The sequence below is a fragment of the Strix aluco genome, chromosome 8, assembly GCF_031877795.1.
Source record: "Strix aluco isolate bStrAlu1 chromosome 8, bStrAlu1.hap1, whole genome shotgun sequence".
NCBI classification, from domain to species: Eukaryota; Metazoa; Chordata; class Aves; order Strigiformes; family Strigidae; genus Strix; species Strix aluco.
Window position 1 is genome coordinate 603,476 of NC_133938.1, and position 21,021 is coordinate 624,496.

A 21,021-nucleotide genomic window follows, 5' to 3' on the forward strand; every position below is an offset into this window, starting at 1 on the left:
AAGCTAAATTCACCAGTATCCCCGGTGGCCCACAAGCCTGGGAAGGGTCCCCAGCAGACAAAGTATACATCCATGCACACACATATACACAGTCATATACATACAGGCTACATATATAGCCCCGAAGAGGTGAAACTGTGTAACGTCTACTTCCATTAGAAACGGGGGCAGCTTTCCATGGACACAACTTCTCCCCCTCATGGGTCTTGCCATGCAATCGTTACACCAACCTGCGCTGGGACTGTTGCTCCAGTGAACCTCTGCCTCCCTCACTCTCACAATTCGTCAGCCTTCTGCAGCCAAGCTATAGCAGAAAATTCACTGCAGGTACAGAGCCTTGCACTTGTGAAAGTGCTGGTGTAGAAGCGGTTCAGAGCTCTCTTTGAACAAATGGCTTCGTTCTGCTGGTGACTACTTTGCTGATGGGATCACTATTTGCATCAGTGTCCACAGAGCAAAGAATTTAGAGCCCTGCGATGGCTACTGTGCTGTTAGGTACTGCTGCTACCTGTGTGTACGTGCAGTTAATGCACAAGGTGAAATACTCAGAAGTATTAAGTGCAAAAATTTGCAAAGGGTGCCTGGTGCAATTTTCAAAAGCTTCAAAGTAATTCAGATATGTAATTAACTGGAAATTAAAATCCTGACTGCAAATTCCAGTAGAGATCTATCAACATCTTTGAAAGCCTAAATAAAATAGAAAATCTAGCGTATTGGTTCTGACCCAGAGATCCGATAATTTCTTCACACTAAACAGAAACATTACGTTAAAGAAAATCTAAACTGCATAAATTAAGAAGTATTACCTTTCCTCAGCTGAACTGCAGTGGCTAGCCTCATAGTTTCTCAGACCGGGTATTTAAATGTTAGCAGAATCCTTGAGATAGTATAGAAAATTTCTAAAGATTTCCAACAGAAAAAAAAAAATCCAACAAAACTGCCAGTTTGAAAAGAAGTGTCTTTTCTCTCTTTGACTATATAATTATGTAACTATTTCTATATGCATAGTAAATTGTGTGTGTGCATAAGTTGGGTGACTGAGAACATAGCAGAAGAGATGGCTTTCTTTACATCAGTAAGCTCAGCGACTGCTGTGACTTGGGAGTTCCCAAGATGTCTCTTCTCTCTTGCCATGTGCATACACACAGGTTCTGTTGGAAGCTGCACACACGCTTCCTTCTAGTCGTCCAGCCAAACTCTCCTACTTGAAGTGAATTTATAAGTCTAAGATGCACAACTAGATTCACAGCGTAAAAGCAAGTATTAATATAACTTATATTTCCTTCTTTGTACTTGGTTATTTTTTCTTGCGTTTCTTGCTGATTATCTCTCTTTAAAGAATTCTGATGTTTCTGTCTCCATCAATTAATCCAGCACTCTGTATAAGTTAAAACTTTTACTCAAAGCAGAGGACAAAATCTTTGCTTGCTTAATGGACCCAAAGGAGATAAAAAGCAAAGTACCTGAATTCATGAGTACGTTTACAGTCATAAACCCTTCATTACCAAGGTAATTTTGCACACCCAGTACTTTACGAAATTAAAAAAATAAATAAATTACGCTGAGTGAGCTGTTGCCAGGGTGACAGAAATGAGATGATGTGTGAAATGACTGAACTGAAGTGGTAAATGATAAGAAAACAGATTCATGACTGACAGCATGTCTAGAAAGGGAAGGGCCTGATTATAGGCATCTAGGGAACCTCATCCCTCTCTTCCTTCCTCTGCTCCCCGTAGTGGTAAGTCTCCAACCACAGGAGACTTATCAATATGGATGCTTGAGGTTCATGCTAGACTTACCCTGACAACAGTTTTCTCTGCACTAATCCAAAGTATAAAACAGCTCTAAACTGAGACCCTCTGTCCCTTTCTGAAGTGGAAATCACAGAGCTATGAAGCAGAGCCCGTGACACCTAGAAGAGGGAGTAAAACTCCTTTACTCCTTCACACTCAGGAGGACAGTATTTGGGAGCCTCACTCCATATCCAGCTTCAGAAAGCCTGACATGTCTGAGGGAGTGTGTTTCATCACGTATCTATTGGGTAACATTTCTCATATTTAGGACAGTGCCATTTATGCCAAGACTTTAAAGACGTTTATGTAAAGGTGAGAGATGCACAAACAGATCTATGTCCTTTGCACATGTTTGTTCAATGTAAAAATATACGCACAGACGTGGTTTTCCCAAAATGTACAAAAAATTAAATAAAATTCAGCTGTATTTAACCAGTTCCGAGTTTTGTTTTGAATGGCGTCAGTCTAAAATAAAATGACCTGCTAATATTACCCCTCACTTATATAATTTTCTGCAGGGAGAAGGAGAATCGTACCTTGTGATGGCCGGCGATGGTGGCGATGTGAAGGGCTGTCAGAGCCCCGTACCCAACCTGCTGAATGTCAGCTCCGCCGTGCAGCAGCGCTGTTAACAGCTCTGCGTTGTCCTAAAAGGCAGCATTTAAAAGATGTTATTTCTGGGAGCCAGCCCTAACAGCTGCAGGCAAAGAGAGGCGTGTAGGCCTGGGCCTGCCCAGCTATCACACTGCTGCGCTTCAAGAAAAGGCCGTGACCATGACCGTGACCTCAGGAGCACAAGAGTGCAAGGAAAGGAGTGGAGGGAAGACTTGTCCTGGGCACCAGAAGTCTCTCTGTTGATATACTAAAGCCTGTATCTTTAAAAAAAGTCTCTATTCTGATTTTATGATGTCTTTAAAGATCTCTCAGTCTCCAGGCTCACACATTAAGTGCTCACAGAGACTGTTCTGTGTGTCAAAACATTACAGCAGCTAACACAGAAGGAGGGCACCTGAGGAGTTCCCAGGATGAATAGATAGCACATGTGCCAAATTCTGAACTGTGTGCTTATTTTTCATATAATTTCACTTCTTCCCTGTCAGGCACACAATTTTTGCTTGACTTCTTCCAGGTATAACAACAGCAATGGGCACTATCAAATGATAGTAATATAAATAACCTTGAGAAACACATAATGCCCAGGCAACGTGACCATTAATAAGTTCTAATTTACAAATAGTGAAATTAAACCCAGAGAAGTGAAATGGTTGGTTTGGGGGCAGTGACAGAACTCGCAGGAGAAAGCAGGCCATCTTTGTCACCACCACTTGTTCTAACTGGACCTGCTAGAGCTAGCATAATTTTCCCTTCTTGGGGATCTGCCTCCCATCACCATCCAGCCCAGAGATGAGCCTTCCCCAGTTCATTGTTGTTTCCTAAGAAGAAATGCGCACACCTCAAGGGCAAAAGAGATACTAAAAGCTCCAGACTTCCCCATTGTTCTCCACCTATTCAAAGTAGACATGAAAGAAGGGCAAGAATGAATCAGTGGCAGAGAAGCAGCAGTTAAATTATGTCTGTGAAAGCAAAACATTTGTTCATACTGAAATGTTTTTCCTATTTTCAGGAAATATTAGGAATTTCTCTTTGATAATAATGGACAGTAAAGTTTATATCACTTCCTATCAAATAGTTTTAGAGCTTGAAACATGGCATTTGGCTGCATAATGGATTGGATATTATGCAGCCTGGGAAGACAGGCTGAGTTTGAATTACCTTGAAATGTTCTGTTCTAATTAGTGACTCAGTCCTGTTGTCCTAGTCCTGTTTTATAAAACGCCATACAAAACTCAGAACACAGATGTCAAGGAATTTCACAAGAAGCTGCCCTGTCTCAATATACATTGTTTTATTGTTTCTGAGGCATCTCTAGGCTCCTCTATATTTTATTTGGAAAGAACTGTAATGCAACAAAATCTGTCGCTGGGTAACTCATGGTAAATCTTTAAGTCTTAAATGTCACTTATGGGAGAAATGTTATATTGCGTCTTATTTTACATCCCAAAATTCACACTAGTTTGCTTAGTTTTGTGCAACCTGAAGATACTGGATCTTGTATCACATGACCTGAATGATTAAATAAGTTGCTGATATAGTTCTGTGCCTAAGTGGATGCAAGAGATTTATTAACTTTACAGTGCAGGGAAAACAGACAAAACAAGATTTGATAGCAAAATCGGAACTATTCCCAAGTAATGAAAACATCCTAGAAATCTGTTATAAAGCTCTTTTTAGACAAAGGATTTTTTTTTTCCAGCTAAATTATTAATTGGAAACCATTTACTGAGATTGACATTAAATAAAGACAGACAAATTCTTCTAGGCAATTGGCTAATTATTGGCACATGGGGGAAAGTTTCTTTTATGGTTGCTGTAAACTATCACTTCATCCCATGATGTACAAGATTTGATTATTGTCTCATTTTATAGCTTGCATGGATAATTGGTACCAGTGGCTGTAAAATTAAGCTAACATAGGAATTCCAAGACATAATGTAAGATATAGAAAGTGCTTGTATTATAGAATCACAGAATCACAGAGTGGTTTGGGCTGAAAGGGACCTTAGAGATCTTCTAGTTGCACCCCCCTGCCCCGGGCAGGGACACCTTCCACTAGCCCAGGTTGCCCAAAGCCCCGTCCAACCTGGCCTTGAACCCTTCCAGGTAGGGGGCAGCCACAGCTTCCCTGGGCAGCCTGTGCCAGGGCCTCATTATCATATCCAGCAGAGGAAGGTGGCTCACGGTGCGAACACACGGAGTTAAGCCATGGAGCTGCAGAGCATAAGGCATCCCCAGCATCCCCAGCATCTTGTAACTTTTAGGCCTCTGGCTCTATGATTGAGTCTTCAGCCGATTTAATGACCACTCTCTAAACGCACCTGGGGCAAGTTCAGAGTTCTGGTGGTGGGACTGATGAAATCCAGGCTGTGGAGCCAGGAGTTGGCTTAGCTAGTCCATAGCAAACACTGGGAATGGGGCAGGGTCTTTCTTCCCGCCTTCAGACAAAATTACACAAGCTGCTGCTTGCAGCTCTTCTTTCTTTCCACTCCTACTCCCCCCACAATAGCTAAACCATGGCTACACTGGGGGTTTGTTGTCCTCCTCACACAAATAATGCTCATGACTGTGCGCCCCGTGGCCCGTGTTAGGCTTCCCCTTCCCGCCCCCCATCCTCACACTCCCTGTTCCTTTCCATGGAGCGCTGGTTGCATGCTCGCCCCGGGACAGCCACAGCTCACTGACTGGCACTACCAGTCTGAGTTCTCCTCAAGAGAGACTTTGGTCTTCTCTCTGGACAAATACTCTAATCAGTGGGTTATTTCCTAATCAAAGGCAAATGGTCTCCTCTTGCGGAGGGGAGCTTCTGGAGGAGAAGGACTGTGACTGTGACAATTCCTGCTGCATTTGGAATTGGGTGTTGGCATTAAAGACCATCGACCACGTCTGTGTCCTCTTGCCACAGAGGGAAGAACTCCACAGAGGTGCCGACCTACTCAACCTGCCCAGGCTTTGCACATGCAGTGGATCAGATGGTACCTGCCGTGGGAGCTCTGCAGGGGAGAGGCTGTTATGACCTCGTGGCATAAACTCTTACATTTGATCTGAGCTCCCTCTAAAAGCTAAGTGCTCCTGGGGCTAGTCTATGCATGGATTAAGTTTCTAAGATGCTGTCTTTGTCCACTTTATTCCTTGCTACTGTTATTGTTGAGTCTTAAAAGATAAATATAATAGTGAAGAAAATTAACATTGAAGCTGAATATGGAACTTGAGGAGGAACAACAAAAAAGAAGCAAAAAAGAGAGAAATTGTAAAATAAAATCCTTTGAGATTGTTTTATTAATAGCTACAGTAATAAAAAGAACAGTCCTCTATCTTGAGTTGCATTGCACGATTTCATCAATATTTCCAAAGCAGTATCATATCCTCATGGATGACACTGCAAAAGCACATGCTGGTTTCCTGTGCACGGGCTTTTATAGGCCATTTTCCTACGCACTGTAAATGTGACATTTATATTTTCACCAGAAGTAGCAACTAGGGAGTTCAACTAGATAATTCTGACAAATAAGCTGCTCAGTTCTGATTTCTTTTCATCAATTCTATTTGAAATAATTTACCTTATAGGCTGCCAAGTGCAGAGCTGTAAATCCATTTCTGGTTAATCTGGATGGGCGCAGTCCTTTTAGCATAAGAGTTCTAATATGTGACTTGTTACCTTTAGGATGAAAATTGGAAAACAAAGTAATTTACAGAAAAGAATGTGCAGATGAAGTAGGAAACTTCTGTGTGAGTTTGAAAGCAAAAAGAAATAGGTAGCTCATCTGCTGACCTGGGACAAGTCATAAAATGTATCTTGTGAAACCCCCAAAAGGAATTGGGCACCATCTCCTTATCCGCTGGGACAGCTGCAGATCTGGCCATCTACTGGCTCACTGATTGTTGGCACTTTAATTAGGATTTGTTAAAATTCTAAAGATGCAAACTCCTTTTTTAACACCCAGACCATGCAAAGAACTCCAGAAATGAGCAGATGCTTCCAGAATCTCTGGTTTCTCAGACACCTAACCTTTTTGTCCATTCAGAACTGAAGCACTGCTCTCCCCCTCTACCCAACATTCTTACAGGACAGTGGTTTTGAGGGGGGCTAACGAACATCAGCATGGGCAAGTAGCCCTACTGCTACCTTTCCGATGCACAGTGGTGATATAAAAAATGTATCTGCCTTCTGAATACTTGTGACAGTAATCAAGGACAGTGTTGGATCTAACAGCTTCTCTCCCTCCTTCGAGAGTTCACATACCATCCCTAATTAATTAACATTGTATGTTTTCTTAAACTTCCTCTCAGCTATCCCACCACTCACTCTAATGTTGACAGGTACCAATGTCACCTTTGGATATGACCATGCACTCTCTGAAATTAAGAGTAAAGATCCACTCGGTTTTCAGCAGTGCAGGATCAGGTCCTCCTTCAAGATAGTGTCTAAGATTGAGCAGCTCAGGTATGATGGTATTAGTAAGTGCTTCGCAGAGCTGCAACCTCAGGGTAAAATTCTCTTTGCCTCTCAGCCAATTTCTGCTGAAAATTGTATAAAAAGTGCAAAGTGTGTGCATGAACTAATGACTCACTATGTGGACCCCAGAGCAACAGTGCAATCGGAGTGGAAAATTCCACCGTTAGGGTGTTTTTCTGAACATCTCAGAAGACATCTTGCACTCTTTTCGTACTCTGATTTGCTGTCTGCAAAAATTCTATCAGCTGATATTTTTCACCAAAGCGTTTGAATTATTCTTTTAATCACCGTGAAAGAAAGGTATTTTCATTATACTAGAAAAATAGATATAGTATGTATGGCAAAGTATTGCTACAACTGGGCCCCTATCCTGAAGTCCCTAGCATGTACAGAACACAGAAATGTGGAGCAATACTCTGTGATGAGTAGGGATTGATTAACTAATACATATGGCAAGTCATTCTGAATTAGATCAACATCTGCAAATAGTAAAACATGCTACTTTATCAACCAAAACTTTTCTTGGACTGAAGCATCAGCACAGTGGTGTTCAGTGTGACTTGATTCAACCCCCTTGGCAACAGAGTTTAGCGTAACGCTTACAGCTGCTTGTCCAGCTGTCAACAGGGGCAACGCAGAAAGAAATTCACCGGAAATTACCATCTTCCTGACAGTTATCAGTCAGAACAGATCAGGAGCCATGGAAATAAAATGTTTAAAGAACATCAAATTTCAAATACATACCCCCACATATGGAACATAAATGAAGAAGAGAGAGCCCATTTTCTGTGCGGTAATTTAAATTGACTTTGCAGAAGGCTTCATCAGAGCTGAAAAAAGAGATTTTACAGATGATTACTGTTTTCATCCTTTAGCACAGTTTCTTTCATTCAGAAAAAAATTAAAAGAGAAATCTCAGTATACCTTTTTTTCTGACAGGGCTAAATTTATACCCAGTTTACACACTGTAAATCTAGAAATACTTTACTGATGTCAAGTGAGTAGTCCAGATTTATTATTTTCTGAACAATCCTGCTGTTCAGTCACAGTATATACATTCTAAATTCAGCTAAACTAGAGAAAAAAGAGGAAAGACTCTTTAGAAACATAAATAATTCATACAAAAACAATTTATTGATGCAATAATAACTAAGAAGTGTTTTAAAAATCTATGTATTCTTTCTAAAATGACGAGCAGGATGTGCACAGAACTAGAGGCAAACAAGCTAAGTAAAAAGAATAACCAGAAAGAGCCTTTCAGAAAGTAAGTTTATGCTCCCCAAATGGGATCATAGAGCCACTGTACACAATCAATACATGGAAGCATTTACAGGAAAACATTACGGAAGCACATGCACAGAAGGGAGGTAACCAGGGCTCAGACAAAAATTTGGCACCGGTTAGAGGATTTGTGGTTCTAATGGCAGACTAAGCCCTGAGAAGGTCTGTGGGTGCCTGAGATGTGAGGGGGCAGGAGGGGGCGGCTGGAGCGAGGCAGGGGCGCAGCCGGGCCCCCGGGGCTCTCTCAGAACACCCATCGCTGGCCGCTGCTTCGGGCTCCGGGAGGGACACGGAGCCTGTGACGGGCGGCAGGCTGGCGTGGGGTCACACCTCTGCTCTTCTGTTGGGTTTATTGCACCGCAACGTGGTGTATTAAAATAGAATTTAAAAATAACTTACAGATCCTCAGTTTCATGTCCCATTAACTTGTAGTCAAGTATTTCTGATTTTGATATAAACAATTAAAATATTAGTTTGCACTCACACCCTACTAAGGAAAGGCACTTTTGCACTTCAGATTGTCAAACAACTAAATGTCACTTATGTATTGTGACGCTGACAACATGAAGCTCAATTTAACGTTCAATTTTCTCCCACATTTTTGGTACAGTGTTACATTTTTATATAGCTTAATGATTTCATAGTGCTTCCTGGGCCACGCAAGGATGAAATGAATAATTAAAATGAGTTAATTATCATTAATACATTTCTAATATAATAACTCTTAAATAAGATCCATACTAAGTCTTATTAAAAAAAGACATCCAGCATTTGTATTTGATTCTCTGTTCTTTTTTAGCACAAAAAACCCCATATATAAAAATGTCACCACCTATGCAATTTTATAATTCATTAATTTCTATTTTCCTTTTCCTGTCATACAACACCTGTCAAAGCTCAAAAATAAAGTACTTCATCAAATAAAGCTAGAAAAGCTGGCAGCAAAGGGAAGGAATAGCAACCCAGAGATGCTTCTAGTTTTACAAAGAAACATGAAGAGTGTCTTTGCACAAGCTTGTGGAGAATGTGCCTGGACAGCTTTATTTCCCATAGTTAATGCCCATGAGATGATGAGAGCAGTAACCTCCCACAGCTGGAGCTGTACCCACCTCTGGTTATAAATCCTGCCCAAACACGCATTATAGCTTTACTTGAAAAACTCAGAATGCCTGAAGTGTCGCATTAATTTTTTAAACAGTGAAGAAAACCTCTGGAGAGTGTGAAGGAAAACGATCCCTCTATTGTTCCTTATAGACCGTTAAATGATCACTAGACTTGACCATTTTAGCTTTTGTCCTCAAGTCTCTGTTTTCCCTTAGCACAGATTGACTTGTAACTGCTCTGTCAAACATTCTAAGTAATTACATTTGTTGAAAATTAAATACACTTAGCAATTAATATTTTTGTGGAATATGCTGATTTTGGTCTGTCAATAGAAGTTTGTTTTTTTTCCATTCAGCATCAGTAGAGCAATGATCACGGTTCAGCAGAACACTTAGATTTGTGTATCTACAGTGAGTAGCACTGTTAAACATATTTAACAGGTTGGCAGTTAAAAATAAAGTCTTAATACTACTCTCTCCTTTGAAAATATAAACCTCTGCAAAGCTCCCTTTAGCAAGATGACCCCTGCTAAGCAAGGTGACACTTAGGCCTTTTCTTTCAATAAATATTTCAATAATTTATTCTTTAAATAGAATTTAAAATGCAGACAAAGCCAGAGACTTGTCTTTGCTTCTGTTAAGTCTATCCTAAAAGAAATCCTGCTTGTTCAATGTGTGTTATCATTCTAAACCAGGAATAAACCCCATGTTTTCATATTCTTTTTCATGAAGTGTGACAGAAATAATTTGGAAATGCTAAACCACCACATTTTCCTGGGTTTTATTTTGAAAGAAACAATTTTAACTTCCAGAATGTGGAGGTTAATTTTCCAGAGTAGCGGGGCGGTTTGAGAGCTACGGAGTCGCCCAGTGACACGCCGCGAGCTGGGCGGTGGGGTCTGGGGCTGAGGCTGCTCTCTGGGGGCAGCCCGGACGGGTCCCCTCGGTGCCGAGGCACCCAGCGCCGTGACCCTGCCACCGCGAGGGACCGGGCTGGCCGAGGGGCTCCCGCGCAGGAGCGGCCGCCCACGGGACAAAGCGTGAGGTACAGACGGACCAAGGGTTGTGCTGGTAAGTCAATAATCTAAGGATTCAAACTAAAATTAAATTAAATTGTCATTAAGTATTAAATACGTAAAAATTAAATATTTTCCTTGTGAGAAATTTTGACCATTTTTTTCTCATGAAAAATAGCTTTTTGGAAGACACTTTTTCTATCAGCAAGACCACTCTGATGGAAACTTCTGACTGCCTGTTGTCAGTATTGAGTGTTCTATAATGTTCAGCAACAGTGCCTGATTTAAAAAGGATATGGGCCTGATAAAAATAGAGCATGGCATTTAATTATAAAAGCAAATACTGAATTTATTTTGCCAAAACTTTTGCTTCAGTGAGATGATTAATTCTTACATCAGTCTAGATTTTCATATGCATTCCTTAGAAGGGTTTCACGTATGAAGGAAACTCATTTTTTTATGTCCTAAACGTAAACTGCTTTTTTTCACACATTACAGTCACATTTACCTTTGTTTGGTGACAGCCCTGCATCTACCACGTCCACTTTACTAATGTGGAAAATGTTTTGCTCAGTAAAAATAAAATCTCATTCTTCAAATGTGTTTTATCTTTGTGCAATTCTTCTCTGACATAGTGTGATTAATGATAGTGATATAAGGCTCATCTGTTCTTCAGGTTTTCCTTCAGGGGCAATTGAGGGAAAACATAAATCCCAGGTTCTAGGGAACAAGTCCTTTAGTTACCTTGTCTTTGCTGTAACACGTTGGGTTCGTGTGGACGCACGACCCCACGCGTCGATGCCCTGCGGTGACCGCGTGGTGGAGTGGGCTGCTTTGGTTGGAGGATGAATTCTGCAAGTCTCAAAATCACTGATTGTTGTCGTGCTCTAAAGCCATTTCTCCTGCTTAAATTTTCGTCTTTAGAACTACATTAAAAATTCACATTCCTAGCGCTTAATGTGTGGTTAAAAGCCCAGGTTTTACCTTTTTAGCTATATACTTAAATTTTCCTCTTCTCCCAGTTTCAAAAATAAAAAGTTTCAGTTTGTTTTCTTAATGACATTCAATTTTAATATGATTTGACTTCTTGTAAACTGGCAAAATTTTAATGTTTTTCTGGGAAAATATTTCAAGGAAAGTTTTATATACTAAAAGCAGCGATTAAAAGGGCTACACTGAAACTGAAAACTAGCTCAAATGACTGCACTCAGGGCTCAGTTTTAGCTACCTGTCCTCCTAATTCCTTTCTTAAGAATTAATTGCATGTTTTAGGGAAACAAAATTCTTCCTTTTTATTTTAGGGTGCTCTTTTCGGTAAAGTATTGCAGTGATAGCTCAGAGATACAGGAGTAGAATAGGGACAGCTTCTACCCAGGAAGCGACAGTGTGGCGCTACTTAGAAATTTACTTTTGACTATTGGAACTGGGTTTTTCAATGGCACTGGACAACAACCCCGTGCCCTGTGAATGCACTCCCTAAGTACAAATGGGGATGCTGACAGGTCTTTCTTCTGCTGGGCTTTGTCACTTTTGTCCTGCTTATGTTCCAAACCTTTCAGAGCAGGGACTTTAACAGCTACTTATTTCATTTCCAACAGGCAAATTACCTCCTTTGCCTTATCTTCCATTAACGATCCGGTTTCTCAGTTCTAAATTTTTTAAATAAATGGGTTTGTTTTAACAATGGGAAAAAAGCCTATTAATTCCTCTGCTACCTCAGAGATGAGAGGTCTTCCAAAAATAACCACTGCTGCTGCAGGAAAGTTTCTCATATAGTCAAGACTGATTTTTTACACAGGCCATATCTGGATTTTAGATGCTCACAAAACCTGACTGATTTCATTACCCATGGATGAAGGCAGCTTTTGGAAATGAAATCACTGGCTGATTTCCCAGGCCTGACTAAAGAAAACAGTCTTTCCAATGCAATGTAACTGGTATCATCAGTTCCCACTCCTGTGGAAAAGGGCAGTGCTCTTTCCCTGCGACGGAGAGTTCGGCTGACATCCTGTCGAGGCTTAGGTGGGGCAGTAAGACAGATGGATGGGCTGAGCTGCCAAAGGGCTGCTAACCTTGGAGATAATTTTTTCTTTATTCTTATGGCTAATGCAGGAATTAAGCACTTTCACCGTTTACTCAGCTGTGTTGCTTATCTAAAATAAAGAGTACTGAGGCTCCAATTTGTTAAGATAATTAGTTTTACTACTAAACAGGCTTAAAATGAGGCAAGTACCGAGTACTTTCCTGGATCAGAGCCAAAGCGGCCAGCACATTGCAGGGAAAGGCCAATGTCGTCTTTCATTTAACAGGCTCAGACAGTGATAATTATGCTGGCAGAAAGGAAGCATGATGAATAATTCATACCACCAGTTTGGCTTTTTTGAGCTTGTGATTTATTTCTGATTAGAATCCCTTATTTTTTCAAGTGGTTTCGATGTCTGAAATTATTTACCTGATCATTTTCCTTACTTATTCACAGTCAATGTGCTGGGTGTTTTCTGTATTTGAGGTTTTCAGATACTGAACGTGTAAGTATGTTACTTGGCTGGGTGACTTGGGTGTTAGCATGTGCTGTCCTGAGAAAGTGATTACAATCGTGAATTTGAAATTCACTTTCAGAAGATAATCTGCTTTTGTGTTTGTTTAAAATTTGTTTCCTCAGCAATATTCCTGTCTGAAGAAACACATTAGCAAAACCGAAAAACACACAACACAGATGTCCCATTAAAGCTAATTAATTTACAAAAATATATAGGTGTTTGTTGTAAAATATTGGCATTAATAATTAATGGCCACTAATTTTGGTACAATACTGTGGGACTCTAGCCCAGAACTGTAATGACACATTCCCCAAAATAGACATTAAAGAACATGCATTCCATATGGGAGAAACTCCTTCCATAAGAAAACACCTGAAACTGAAAATACTGTTTAATAGCAAATACTCGTTTGAAAGAAATTAATAAACAGATTTCCAGCATATTTACCTAAAGACATGCTTCAGTTCCACCAGCTCCTTTTCTTTGATTTGCAGGTCATCTTCTAATCGTTCTATGATTATAGCATATGATTCACTCACTTTCTTCTTCCATTCATCTAACAACAAAAAAACCCCCTGATTCATAAAGCACTTCAAAACCTATAGAAAACAGGAACTCAAACCATAATATCCCAGTAACCAAAGCACTTGCTTCTTAAACATCCAATCGTACACTGTTTCATATAGTTTTATATTAAAGTATGAAAGTTTAAAATATTACAGCTATTAAACCATTCTTGCTGCAACCAATATAGACATATATACACTGATTTCATAGACAGCCAATACATATGAATCCTTATCAGAAATATTTTTAACTTGAGCAAGAGAAAACTTTAACCTGATGTTGCATTTTGGTAGCTCTTATATCCTAAATCTTAGCATAGAGACACAGCATAAAAAGGTTGGAAGTTTAAAAGTTTTTCTAATGAAGTATGAGTTAAATCAAGATAATAATCTAAGTTAATATGATCTTAAACATTTGCATAAAGAAATTTAGTTTCCTAGCTTTTTGTCTTCTTTTAGAGACTGCGATTTGGGTTAAGCCATTCTTCTTGTAAGCCAGGAACAATACAATACCCTATCCTTGAACACACCAGTAAATTAGCAATGAGTTATTTCCTGAAATATCATTTGCTCCTTGTAGATGCATGTATGGTATATTGCATTTAAAAAAGCAACATTAATTACCAGTGCAAGTTTGGGTTGGTCTAGATTTATAATTTCCCATTTGTCCAATATATCTTCTTTGTTTCAGCAAAGTTCTTGGAGTAATATGATTCCTTGTTCAAGAGCAGTGACAGTCCTACTGAAAAATACTTTTGATAGTCTCTGGCTAAAAATAAACCCTGTGCCAAATGGAATGTCATGCAACAATGACACAGAGCAAAACAGTCTGTGCTGTCAACCGTAAAAAGATACTAGAAGTAGCTAATCAGCTTGCTTAAAAATCTACTGTCTGCTTCAACAGAAACATTTGCTTTATTCTGTTGAATACCTAAAACTGGTGGGAAGCGGGTAATTTGGCAGCTTGACACCAATTTTATAGAGAAAAAGGAATTTAAGAAGCTGAATCCTGAGCATACTTTCAGGATCCCCGAGGAGTGCTGGGGGTCCCCACTTTGGAGAAGCCGGAGATGATCTCAACCCGTAACGTTAAAATGTTGGTGCCGGCTTTGGAGCGTCTGGGTGTTTTCCTTAGTGAGTGCAAGCCGTGCCGCAGCAGAGTGCTGACTTTTTGCAGTTTGGTAATACTTGTACATGCTGTTATTCTAAGGAAGTCCCACTGCATTAGGGCAGGCAACGAGCCGGCTGTCCGGAGCTCAGGGCATTTCCTCTGCAGGCACACCCAGCGCCACGCAGAGATTCACCCTCCTCACACTAAAACTGCCTAAACCAGTGACCAGAGCGTGCTGGTGATGGACGAGAGCTGGAGGAGGCCCGGCTGTCACCACCCGCGGGCTCATGGAGAAGGGAGGAGATGCTTGTGGTCATTTTGCTGCTGCTCCGGCTCTAGGTGGAATTTGTCCAGAAATGAATGAGGACACAATCATGCTGCTTTGTGCATATTCCACACAGACCATGTACAGGACAGCCAAGGTCCAGAATCTACATAGATATGTCACTAAATCCTACGCTCGGTCTGATCTGTCCCGTTTGTAGGCATTTGATCTCGGACCCAGTGTCACAGTAAGGTAGTAAAAACCCCACGATCTGGCTAGCTGGAAGGGTGACCCGAGCAAACTGGGCTCTGTGTGCACACACATGCAAACAAACCGTGGCAAAATTAATCTCGACTGTGTGCACAGGTGCATTCCTGTAAGAGTCTGTGCCTGAGAACTGTGAAAGATTGGTTAATAGCAAAATAACACTGCTTTTCACTTGCACAAACTGCATCTCCTCAGGAATCTGGTTAGCACAGATCTGCTCATTTATTGTCTACCCTTTTCATATCCATTTCCCTGCGTTTTCTGTCAGATGGAACTACTTGACACATATTGTCCCAGCCAGTTATGGGATTCATGCTGGTTTCTTTATGTGTCCCTTTTCTTCCTTTTATTTATTTTTTTATTTGTATACATATACTTGTATGTTTATATACACATGTATATTTATACAATATTATATATATTTATATATTTCAAGTGTGCTGATTGACCTTAGCAGCTGTTCTGTTCTTAGTTTCCTCAGTTAAGGGTTTCAGGCACGAAGATATGTAAATATAACACAGATATATAAAGTCTTCAACATGCTGCATCCCATTGTAAACAAACTTGCGCTGCTGTGGTAGTTCCTGACACAGCACGAGCTCACCCATTTATTTGCACTGATATACACATAAAACCAAGGATGCATTCCAGAAGACTTTGAACTGCTTTGACAACATGCCCTGTGATATTCAACCAAATATTTGCAAAAAGGCACCACCAGCCTGGTGAGGGATCCTCCACATCTCGTTGCCAAGCAACTGGAAGAGCCGGCAATGCAGTGCCCCGCTGCCTTCATTAGCCGAGTGATGTTTGTTTTTCTTCAAATACCTAAAATGCAGCCGTGGTTGTGCAGCCACACACAAGTGTTTTGGCCACCTCCCGTGGCCGGCAGAGTGCCGAGGCCAGCAGGCCTGCGGGGACACCTTGGGCCAGCACTGTCCCCCAGCAGCCCGGGCTGCAGCAGTAACTCTGCGACGGCCGTGCGTTGTCCTACGGCGTCACGGGCAGGAGATGACACAGCTCTGATTTTTCGCTTTTCCACCATTGTGTCACGTGATCTGGGTAAAAGCACTTCAGTTTTCACCGGAGCGACAATAAAACCAGTAGTATTGTCCTTTTTTTGTAAAAGTTTTGAGATTTATGAAAGAAACCCTTAGGTCAAGGCTGTAAGGATGTAACTGTCTCCCTCTGAGCCCCTGGCCTCACCAGGGTGGACCCTGTGGCTTGATGCCCACCTGCTCCTCTGTCCTCACCGGGCTCATCCCCATGGAGCCACTGGCTGACAGCAGCGCTGCCCGCTCTGGAGGGGGACCCTGGGCCCGCGGGGGAGCCGGCAGCACCCCGACCCCGCTGGGGGACCTGCTGTGGCTGTGACTTGGCTGCTCCACACACATCAGGACTTCAGAGGGGCTTGGCTTCAGCCTGCTGTCACTCCGGGGCCTGGATGCGCGGTAACAGTCCAAACTGGAAGTTTGCCAGTTTGGGTAAAAATCACAGGATCGCCTCAAACTCCCCGGGGAGGCCCCTTTTCTGTCCGGCTTTGGTGCCGCAGGTCCCGCCATCCCTGGGGGAAAGGCAAGGGGTGCTGCCAGCGCCCAGCGAGGGGCTGAGCCAGCTCTGCCCCGCTCCCCCAGCCGGCGGGGTGCTGCCTGCAGGGCAGGCACCCATCGCTGGTTTTAAACGTCCTTCACAGGGAGGCTTTGCAGGATTAAGTCTTTTGACATGATTTTTATTTCAAATTAATTAAAACATATCTACATCGTAACTTTGAGAGGCTGCAAGTTGGTCTTATACACTTCAAAGTCATTCTGGGGATATTCAGATATGTCACAGAAAGTGAAATGGGTGTTACAAGAAAATACATTTTAATGAAAATAAAGTACAAGTTGCTCTGTAGCCCATATAAGGAAAGAGGTGTTTACAAGGGCTTCTCTGTGGCGATGGATTAAAAGAAGCCTACAGATGAACAGTACTGCTATTTTTGTTCTCACAATACTGCAGTGACATTTGCACAGGGATTAATTTTCCACATGTGCAGAGAGCAGAAAATGAAGCTGTTGCATCAGAGATTTAGGAATGAGGAGGCTGGAACCGCTGAGCTCCAGTACAGACAAACTCCCTGTCCGAGTCAAGAACATTTCTATGCAGATCCAAATGATTGTTGGAGCTTACTTTCTTTCATCAGTTCCCCAAATCCTTCTGGCACAGATACCTTTCAGCTGCTCATTTTTATTTCAGCTGCCTTCCCTTGTGTTCTTTTTTAAGTGCCCAATTTCTCAGATTTCAATTTCCTGCCTAAAAGGTTACTGAAATAATCCTCCTCTCTCAAATTTCATAGTGTAATATATACAGTATAGCTAAATCTCTGTTCATTATAGCATGCTCTCAAAGCATTCAGGGAAATCATTAAGATGATGTTCATTATGAGACCTATTATTGCACTACACAGCAAAACTAATTAAATAAAGAAAGCTGACATGAATAAAATCATTAAACACTCATCTTGGCTTTACTTGAGACTGTACCAGCCTGAGCTGCATTTCAGGATAGATGGAGCCAGGCAATGATCTAGAGGCCCATACAAAAACTGCATCCATCTCGGAGTCTCGATAAGCTTTAATCAAGATGAAACTCCAAATTTCAGTAGTTGCCTCCTGTTCTTACAAGGTCCTACTCTGGCATTTTCAGTGTTGCATCCCTTATTACTCAGACTGGAGGAAAATCATGGGCCAGGATGCCACAATGGTCTTGTTTTCAGAATCTGATGCTAGAAACCAGCAACCCCACAATTACTATTATCTTGCTGTTAAGTTTTACTGTGTGGCCTCGCACAAGTCTTTCACTTGGGACCGGTTTATCCCAGCTGGTTGTAGGAGAAAATTGTTGTCATCTACCTTAACAGCAGACTGTGAAAAGGGAAGATTAACTAAAGTTTGTAAGATGCAATACAAATAAAATACATACACATATTGTGTACATCAAACTTAGATTATTACTGTCAGGAAGTGTCCAGCCTGAAGTCTTTTCGATTTTAGTAAGATCTGGTGTGCAGGGTTGGGACACTCGCTGTCGGGGTACCCAACAAGAGCTCTGCAGCCCTTTTCTTCTGCAGATTTCTATCCCTGGTGGGCTCTAGAAACCTTTGCTGCATCAACGTGCTTGCCAGGGGCAAAATCCTGGCCCCTGCTTAAATCGAAAGTAAAACTCCTAATGACTTCAATCAAATAGGGTATTCATTCCAGGTTTTCAGATTTTAATCTGAAGCCAGTACAGGAAAAATCAACAAAACTAGCTACTTTCTGTAGCTTGACAGGGTAAAGCCATGTTTCAGCATTTAAAACTCACAGAAAAGCCTGCAGAAAAATATGCCTTATGTCTACCAAATCTTTTCAACAGAATTCATTGAAGTGCAATGGATGTGTATTTTAATTTTTAAATTCCACCAGCCCCTGACAGATGGATGCCTGGATTGCCAATACCATTATCAATCTTTATGCACTAATATTCTCTATGGCACAGTCCATTTTCTCTGAGTATTTCCATAAACTTTCTAATCTTGTACTTCACAATGATAATTTTATCAATAGTAAGAAAGACCACAAAGGATTATGGATGCATTAGAAATTTAATGGACAAACATGCGCTTCCTGCAGCTCAGTGGAAATTAGTGGAGGCTCATACATAAAAGTGTTTATTCCTAAGCGCAGAGTCTAAGGATGAATTTACAGAATGTGTGGGTGAAATGCGCACACATAACCCTACATGATATAACAACATGGGGGAAAATAATTAATAGAGCTCTGTATTAAATAAAATATAATTTTTAATGTTTTTCATAAAATATTACATTAAACTTGATTGTCGTTTAAAAATGAAAAATAGTACAAATCCAGCTCTCTCATCCCTGTGGAATGAATTCATTCAGCCTGCTGACATTACCTATGGCTAATATTGACCAACATCTGCTTTCTAAAATTTGAGACAAAAATATTTAGTGCAAAAGGAAAGCATGGAGTGGTGTAAAGACTTGAAGGACTCTAATGTTTCATATCTTGTAAATCAAATCTGTGCTTATTCCATTACAACAGATTTTTTTTTATTAAGTTCTCTGCCTCAAGATCCGAATGTTTTATTTCCTATCAGGGCAGCTCACTGACATGCTGCTAAGAACTTACATGGGGCTGGACACCACCTGCTTCACGGGTTTGCAAAAAAGAGGTATCTTTGGCCTTTATTGAGAGGTTAAGAAAATATTTCTAGCTCCTCACTGATGAGTTTAGCCACAGGGTTTTCAACTCTGTCACGTACTTTAAGAGGTAGAACTGAAGCAGCATCTGACGGCCCCTTGGGAGGGTTTAACCAGTGGCACCGTTTGTCTGAGCAGCAGCCAAAGGGCTGCTCCCAGCACGGCACCGCGGAGGAGCAGACGGTGACCCCAGCTCCCGTTCTGGGGAGTGCCACCACGCTCCCTGGCTGAGGCTGAAGAGCACTTCCAGCAAATCCTTACAGAAGTTTCCCCGCTTTGGGTCCCTGGCAGCAGGACGAGGTGCAGCGAACGTGTTACTGCCCTGGGCAAGGCAGCCCCGCGCGAGCTTCCCCTCAGTCACCTGTGAATTGTGCAATCGGGGTTCTGTGAGCATTTACTGTCTGCAAGCGCCAGGCTGCTCTGTGGGTGCTCAGAGCACCCCGCTGGCTCCCACCACCGACCGCAGGAGCCTGAGCTGGGGTTAGTCAGGCCTGCTGCTGCCAGGTTAAGGGATTACCGGTGGGGATTACTGCCCCGCCAACCGGCGCAGTCACTCAGAACAACAGAACGACAGAGTTTTTGTGTAACACCTCCTGTTTCCTCGTACCTGGGATGGTTCTGTCACCGCTACGGAAGGACGGTAAGGGCGGCGCGCCCCCGAGGATAATCCCTCCTGCGGGGTGTGTGCAGCCTCGGCTCACCCATCGTGGTCACAGCCGGGCCAGCGCATCTCGGGCGGGACCGGCAGGGCAGCAGCACACCGGGAAAGGACAGCGGAGAGAAATGCTCCAAGAAGCACCTCTGGCCTCTCCTTGCGCACATGGTGAACCGAGAGCCCAGGGCAGCTGCTGACCCAGGGGCCAGGCGCAGCAGTGTAGGACTACGAGCAGGATTTCCCACTCCTGTCCCCTCCCCTGTCCTCGGAAGGAACATCGCTGCTGAGCCCACCGCAGCCGCGGCCTGATGGAGCCTGCCCCAACACTCCCAAAGCCCACTGGTCACTGTGCTTTTCCTCCTTCTTTTTTCCCATTACTTATGTGTCAGAAGCAAATCCATTTTCTATTTCTGTCCAGGTTGCTTTCAGCAATGAAATCAATACATGGCACTCAGGGAACTTAGAATAAATGCAATTGTAACAGTTAATGGGAATAATCACGCTAAAAGAATGCAACTTCATTTTATGGTTACTAACCACCCAGAAAGCTTGTCTAGCAGCTGAAGCAACCATCAGGGAAGTCTTTTCAGAACAAAGTTTGGCCTCCAACTGAAGATGCAAAATCTCTGTCAACCCTTTGTTCTTCCCCAAACGCTCTGCCTACTCTAACAATAGATGAACAGATTATGCAAACAGGATGATACAGAAACCACCACTCCATGCTCCACCTTCTATGGCTGTTTTTACTTTGTGACTTTATGTATTTGTCTTAGACCTCAGTGTTCTCAAACGTACTGCTGTTTCTGCTGTTAAACTAGCGTTTTATAATGACTTTTAAAACCTCAATTTGCTGAGAAATTCCCCTTATTCCTTTGAAGTCAACCTCAGCAATTCCCAACCTCCATGTCTAGCTCCTTTGTACTTCTTGCTCAGAAGAGATCTTCAGGAAGAATACTAAGTCTCTTGCAGCCTGGTGAAGGTTAAACCAGCTTGGGTAACATTCAGGAGCCGTTACACCACTGCCTTGGAGGTGGCATTGGGGAGTTCAGTCAGTAGGGAGATAAACACTGTTATAATGAAACACTAAATAAAACATGAAAACCCATA

At 42.0% G+C, this 21,021-nt stretch overlaps 1 protein-coding gene across 4 annotated transcripts in view; it reads right to left on the minus strand.

Moving 5' to 3' along the window:
• Positions 1-14,118, minus strand: part of TNNI3K (TNNI3 interacting kinase) — an 85,587-nt gene extending 71,469 nt beyond the window's left edge. For all 4 annotated transcript variants that reach the window (XM_074831737.1, XM_074831736.1, XM_074831735.1 and 1 more), the window contains exons 1-5: positions 13,995-14,118; positions 13,252-13,360; positions 7,609-7,694; positions 5,969-6,066; positions 2,330-2,440 (exon numbers count right to left, since the gene is read on the minus strand). In XM_074831737.1, the coding sequence (XP_074687838.1) occupies positions 2,330-2,440; positions 5,969-6,066; positions 7,609-7,694; positions 13,252-13,360; positions 13,995-14,034 (444 nt within the window). In that variant the 5' untranslated portion in view covers positions 14,035-14,118. The remainder of the gene's footprint in view (positions 1-2,329; positions 2,441-5,968; positions 6,067-7,608; positions 7,695-13,251; positions 13,361-13,994) is intronic.
• Positions 14,119-21,021: the final 6,903 nt, after the last annotated feature.